Source organism: Juglans microcarpa x Juglans regia, chromosome 2S, assembly GCF_004785595.1.
Source record: "Juglans microcarpa x Juglans regia isolate MS1-56 chromosome 2S, Jm3101_v1.0, whole genome shotgun sequence".
Lineage (NCBI taxonomy): Eukaryota > Viridiplantae > Streptophyta > Magnoliopsida > Fagales > Juglandaceae > Juglans > Juglans microcarpa x Juglans regia.
In genome coordinates this window covers 33,362,273-33,368,272 of record NC_054597.1, presented here as the reverse complement: position 1 = coordinate 33,368,272, position 6,000 = coordinate 33,362,273, and the positions used below count along the sequence as shown (strand labels likewise).

The 6,000-nt window shown below is 38.0% G+C and overlaps 1 protein-coding gene across 3 annotated transcripts in view; it reads right to left on the bottom strand.

The window, feature by feature from the left end:
- Positions 1–6,000, bottom strand: part of LOC121252400 (serine/threonine protein phosphatase 2A regulatory subunit B''alpha-like) — a 28,072-nt gene continuing 22,072 nt past the window's right edge. The window contains exons 7-14 of one of the 3 annotated variants that reach the window (XR_005938214.1): positions 4,171–4,312; positions 3,612–3,759; positions 3,370–3,479; positions 2,398–2,554; positions 2,180–2,305; positions 1,917–2,067; positions 551–827; positions 1–480 (exon numbers count right to left, since the gene is read on the bottom strand). Coding sequence is in view for 1 of the 3 variants with exons in the window: in XM_041152007.1 (XP_041007941.1) it covers positions 1,927–2,067; positions 2,180–2,305; positions 2,398–2,554; positions 3,370–3,479; positions 3,612–3,759; positions 4,171–4,312 (824 nt within the window). In the remaining 2 variants the exon portion in view is untranslated. Of the gene's footprint in view, positions 828–1,916; positions 2,068–2,179; positions 2,306–2,397; positions 2,555–3,369; positions 3,480–3,611; positions 3,760–4,170; positions 4,313–6,000 lie in introns of all 3 variants that reach the window. The other 2 variants (XR_005938215.1, XM_041152007.1) reach the window with 2 other exon arrangements.

The following is a 6,000-nucleotide window of genomic DNA, read 5'->3' as shown; positions in this document are numbered from 1 at the left end:
TAATCAGTAATGGTTGCACATGAATTCTGGTAAACAATCAATCCCATCAATAAAAGAGCCACATTTCTCCAGTTTCATTTCTTGGGGTTTCCAAGGAGAGCAAGGGCGAAAAGAAAAACTTGTTTTTAAGGGTAGTGAGAATGAGGGTGAGGAATAACATAAATGATTGATTCTTCACATGTTTCAATCAATAACACTACAGGGAAAAAGAAAAAAAACACTACTTTTGAATGTGGTAAACTTATTTGTTGGGAAACATTTACAATCTTTCAACAGTTCCAACCAAAAAACTGTTGTATGATGCTGCACTTTCTAAAGTTCCTTCTGCTATAATTCCCTTTTTCAACATTAATCCAATAGAGAACATATAAACAAGCTGTGAAAACTAGGCGTCAGCGAGGGGAAGAGACCAGAGGGGCCGACACTAGAGCATCTGAGAAATTATATGAACCACTAGAAGCTTCAAGCAGCCATCTTTGCCTTGAAGAAGAAAGGCAAGATATAAAGCAAAATAAGTTTCTTCTATAACAATAGCATAAACTATTGTTACCTGGGGATGACTAATAAGCGGGCAGCAACCGACCCTCCCATTCTAAAGAAGTAAATCGATTTAATACTCCTCAGGGCAGCTGAAATTTCATGGAGGCAAGTATTATTTTCCGACTTGACAAGATGCATGTCAAAACTCCATGACTGCGCTTCAGTTAATTGCTTGATAAGGTTTGCAGTCCCTTGCAAATTTCATTCAAGGAGTATCTCCAAGTTGCCAATGTTTCTTCATTCAATGGCCAGACTCAGGGAAGCATCAACGGCATTTATATAGGCAGCTGTAGAAACACAAAAGGCTTACTCAAGCATGATGAAGTATATAACAAGAGAAGTGATGAAGTATAAAACAAGAGAAGAATAATTCTGTTTCTGGAACTCGTATACAAGTACTAGATCTTGCAGTAGGAAGTTCAGCTACTAACATTTAGGTTCTATCTGTAGCTCCAGAACATTGGGGAAATCAGTCTGCTTCAGAAATCAAGTTCCTTGCCTAATTTCTTAGTTATCACCTAACGCTTTATGATAATCCCTTTTAAGCTTCAAACAGTTGGTTAATGACTAAACCTAAGACAATATATACGCAGCTAAGTTGCATTTTCTTCTATCTTCCTTCAAAATTTTTTGGTTTGGCACTTTTTTCAGCTTTGTGGGGTAAGGAAATTGCCAGGTAAAATCCTAAAAATAAACAGTCCTAGATCATCCAACCGTTATTTTAATTGATTTTTAACCAAGCATTTTCATTTGCATCCATACAAACAAAACCTCCACTAGTCTACCAGTGCCACGAGTTCAATTATGGTGGAATCTTTTTTTTTTTTTCATTTTATTAGTAATTATGGTGGAACCTTTAGTCAGGTGTAAAGCTCAGATGTTTTTTTTTTTTTATTGGTACCGGGTGTCCAGGACAGCGTCCCGACTAATCCTGGGGTGCACAAGCCCTCAATAAGAAGTTTCCCGTAAGTGCACCTTGGGTAATTCAAGGTCCCCCAGTCCAATGTCCCCTAGGAATTGTTTGCACCCAAGAGGATTTGAACCTTAGACATGGAGGAAGCATACCACCAAAACCAAGGCCTTTGCCACTTGAGCCAACCCCTCAGATGTAAAACATTTCCAGTTATGTTGTTACGCAATCGTCCTGTATACTTGGGCTATTGCCTACTCTTTTGATTAATAAAAATTTGTTTACCGATAAAAAAACAGTTACGTTGTTACGCAATCAGCATTGCGTAGAAGCTGGTCAATTTCAAAATTTGTTGGCAATTCAGAAATGTATTCAAATACACCAAATTGAAATCAACCATATAGTTAACTGGAAGCATGGCACTAAAGTTGCAAATTTTATGTTGAGAGAGGTAGCCGAAACTTACCTCATTGAACTCAAAAGGGAGCTTCAAGTGACTCGTCCCAAACTTCTGCACTTCCATTAGAGACATCTTCACCATCTTCTTCCATTGAAAGCCTAATGTACTCTCTATGTGCAAAGCGGTCCCACTCAGTCAAAGTCGGATCTTCACGTTCCTACTCACACCACAAATGCCCGTGAGGCTGTATTCATTGCAGAGAGATAAACTAGCACCATCCAATTCCCAACGTGTAATTGGATAATGGCTAAGAAGCCAGTAAAGATTACCTGACGGATGAGAAATGGATCACGGCTTTCAAAAGCCATGAACTTATTAAGATTGAAAAGGATATTGAAAACATTTCCTGAAAGTTTGCAACCTTTCAAGTCATGTAGTGTAATATAATTTTCCCTCTGCAAGCAAAATGTATCAGTAACAGTGAAGCCATCTCTCAAAAGTAAAAATGAGAAGAAGATCCTAGATGTGGTAAGATGCAGGGTTTGACCTCTGGTGCAATCATGTCAACAATTTGGCACAGAATATCCTCAAATAGCACTGGTTCTAGGCCCATGCATTCCATACGGTGGAGCTGCTCCTCATAAAAGAATTGCATTTCATTGGGAGTAAGAATTCCATTGCCATCCAAATCTATGCATTTGAACCTGTGAATTCCATTGCCATCCAAATCTACGTCAAATTTACAGTAAATCAAGTCTATTCATTTTTTGTTTCAAGAGTAGTGCATCAGAAAGAATGAAACATGCACTGGGGCTTGCTCCAAGGCAAAATGGAACACTCAAGTGGAACTCGTATTGCAGAAAGAATCAAAAGTAAGTTGCATGCTGCTCTACTGATAAAGCATTGACAAATATATTTAAAATATATTCTGATTTTTATTATGAATAAATGAAAATGATGATACTCATTTTCACACTTCGAACGAACCAGGGCTATGCATATTATCAATCAACACGTCAAGGGTTAAAAATCCTTGGTTTAAGATATGCTTATCTACAGGCAGTTCAAAAGTAAATGTGAGGTTGATACAAAATCCTTTTTTTGATAGGTAAGCAAGAGTAGTATTGATGAAAGCATTAGGCATAGCCCATGTACACTTGCTACAAAATCCTTATGCTAACAAACAGGGCAGCCTTTATTTTTTAATTATGTTTACCTCTTTGCTTCTTTCTCAATCCTATCTTCCCACATCTCAATCATTTCCCCTTTGTTGTCCTCCCACACGAATATGGGGTCTGCATCTCCCTACCCGCAATTTAAATATTTTTTTTTGATAGGTAAGATATCTTATTATGACTGTCCTCATTTTCCTTGTCCTAAAAGTGTTTTCTTTCCTAAGAAGGACATCAACTAGAGAACCAACTCAGAGGCACCAACTCAACCGCTCTGTTCTATATAGTATGGAATGCCGGTTATTAAAAAGAGGGGAAGAAAAACATATATATGAGGCAAAACATACCAATATTCTAGACTAGGCTCAGATGACTTATCTTCCTCTGACAGCATGAAGTAAACAAAATCTTCATAACCCATCTTCCCTTCAACCTTACTGGTAAACTTCCTTGCAACCTACGATGAATTTGAAGCATAAACACAACCACAATGAAACCTCTTTGGGGAAAATGACTGTCATACTACAGGGTATAACTTAATTTGATTTAAAACTCTGCAAAGGCCAAGGAAAGCATTATAATACAATACCTGTGAAAATATTCTATCAACGATCCTGTAGGTAAGGGCATGATTACCATATTTAATGAGGTTCTCTTTATCTATCAAGAAGTCATGGTCTGTGTCAAGCTCCCAAAACTTGCAGTATATGACGTAAAAGTGTTCATACGAGAAGAACCTGAAAGCAGGTTGAAAAACACAGAAAACATAAGTCACATTCTTACAGTTATTAATTAGAGATGAAAGATGCAAGCATTTTTCCAATTTCCGACCATGACATCTAAGAAAAAAGCCAAATTTAACTCTTTTTAATTTGCTAGAAATATTTTTAGCCACCCAATGTTATCAACATATTCTATTGTGAACTGAGGTTTCATATCAACTATCAAGTAAGCCAGTCAAACCATTAACAAATTCTTGTAGGTCAATCTCGTATAATTTTTGTTACATGAAAATAAAGGTTTAGGCTCTGAAATGACAGAAAACATAGTGAATCAACTTTCACAGGATATAAGTGGTGAAAGGTCGAGGTAAGAATTATTTGGCTAGTAATAATAATTAATGTAAATAAATCCCCCGATACAAAAACCTCATGACTTTATTGATGTCCTCTTCCTCATCTGCGTGCTGCATTGCTGCAATTAGATTTCCTCGCTTCAGCTCTCTAAGAGTAAGATAGCCATTTCCTGATCTGTTGATGTAGTAGAACATTCGGTATACGACAGTTTCAGCTGGGACATTAACACAGAAGTTTATATAGCAGTATATCAGTGGACTATCGCATGCTTAATTTCTTTGTTAACAAAAATAACTACTATCAATTTCATCTAAAAGAAATAAAAACAATAATTAAAAAAAAACATAATCTGCAATAACCCTTAAAAAGATCCATACTGTTAATAGCTTAATTAATGTTTATTTAGTCCCAAATAATGACAGTAAAACAAAATGGAAAAAAAAAAGAACATCATAGATCAGTAAACTTTCATCTAGTACTTGTCTTTGAGAGAGAGAGAGAGAGAGAGAGAGAGAGTTGTGTCTATAAACAGATTGCAATTTATGACAAGACCAAATTTCTAGCAAATCGTGTAAATATCAAAGTGATAACAGACATGATTAGTGACAAAGCAAGGGGCCTGGATGGTTTTACTGTAGCTATGTTTCAAACTTGCTGGAATGTTATTCAAGAAGACATTATATAAGAGAAGATTGGCAGGATGGAAAAGAATTTACTCCTCTAAGGGGGCTAGAATCATCAAACACACTCTTTCTAACCTCCCAACATACTTTCTCTCTCTCTCTATTTCCTTTACCTGCGGGTGTGGCTTCTTCCATTGAGAAGGTCTTCCGTGCTTTCCTTTCGGATGGTATTAGGGAGGAAACTAAGTTCCATCTTGTTAGTTGGGACAAAGTTTGTTCTCAAGTAGCTTGTGGTAGTAGGGGGGTGCAGAATTTGGGGATATTTAACAAGGCCCTCTTGGGGAAGTGGTTGTGGAGGTATCATTGGGAGGGGGAGGCTTTGTGGAGAATTGTTATTGATTCTAAGTATGGGAGTGTTAGGGGGGATGGTGTTCTAACGAAGTTAGGGGGCATATGAAGTGGGGTTGTGGAAAAATATTCATAAAAGATATTGGTAGGGGCTCTAGTGTTTATTTCAGGCATGATGTTTGGTGTGGTGAGAGGGCCTTAAGTGTGCTTTCCCCACTCTCGTTTGGATTGCAAGGGATAAAGAGGCTATGGTGGCTGATTTGTTGGAATGCTCCAATGGCTCTACCTAGTGGAATGTTTGCTTCATGAGAGTGGCTCGGGATTGGGAACTTGAAACATTTGCTGATTTTTTCGGTTTGCTGTATGCTATATAGGAGTGAATAGTAACTGATAAAACCGGCTCGGTCGGTTAGGTCCCGGTTTGAACCTTGTATGAAATGACCAATTTTATATATATATATATATATATATATATTTGTTTATTTTATTCTTATATAAAACGACGCCGTTTAACTTACGTCATCGTTTTATTGATATGATTAAAAAAAAAACGTAAGTGAAATGATGCCATTTGGTTTAATAAACCAAACGGCATCGTTTTTGTTAGGGCTTAAGCCCTCCCTCCTCAAACCGCCATTCCACCAGTGGCCTAGAACCGCAGACTGGCAGTCCCACAAGCTGCTCCTCACGTCCTGCCATCCCGGTAAGTTTGAATACTAAAGTTTCATATTTTTTGGTTCTCAAGTCGTCCCCCGTCGCTGTCGCCAATGGCCCAAACTGATGAATTGACTGCAGCCTGACCGACGCGGGACTGGTCAGTTCTCTACCCTCCCTTAGGTCGATATGGTTGCTTTGGGCTACTCAAAATGGGCGGTCAGTCGGTGTTGGTTTTGGATCGGAACTGCACCGATCGATCAGTTTTTCAGCCCTA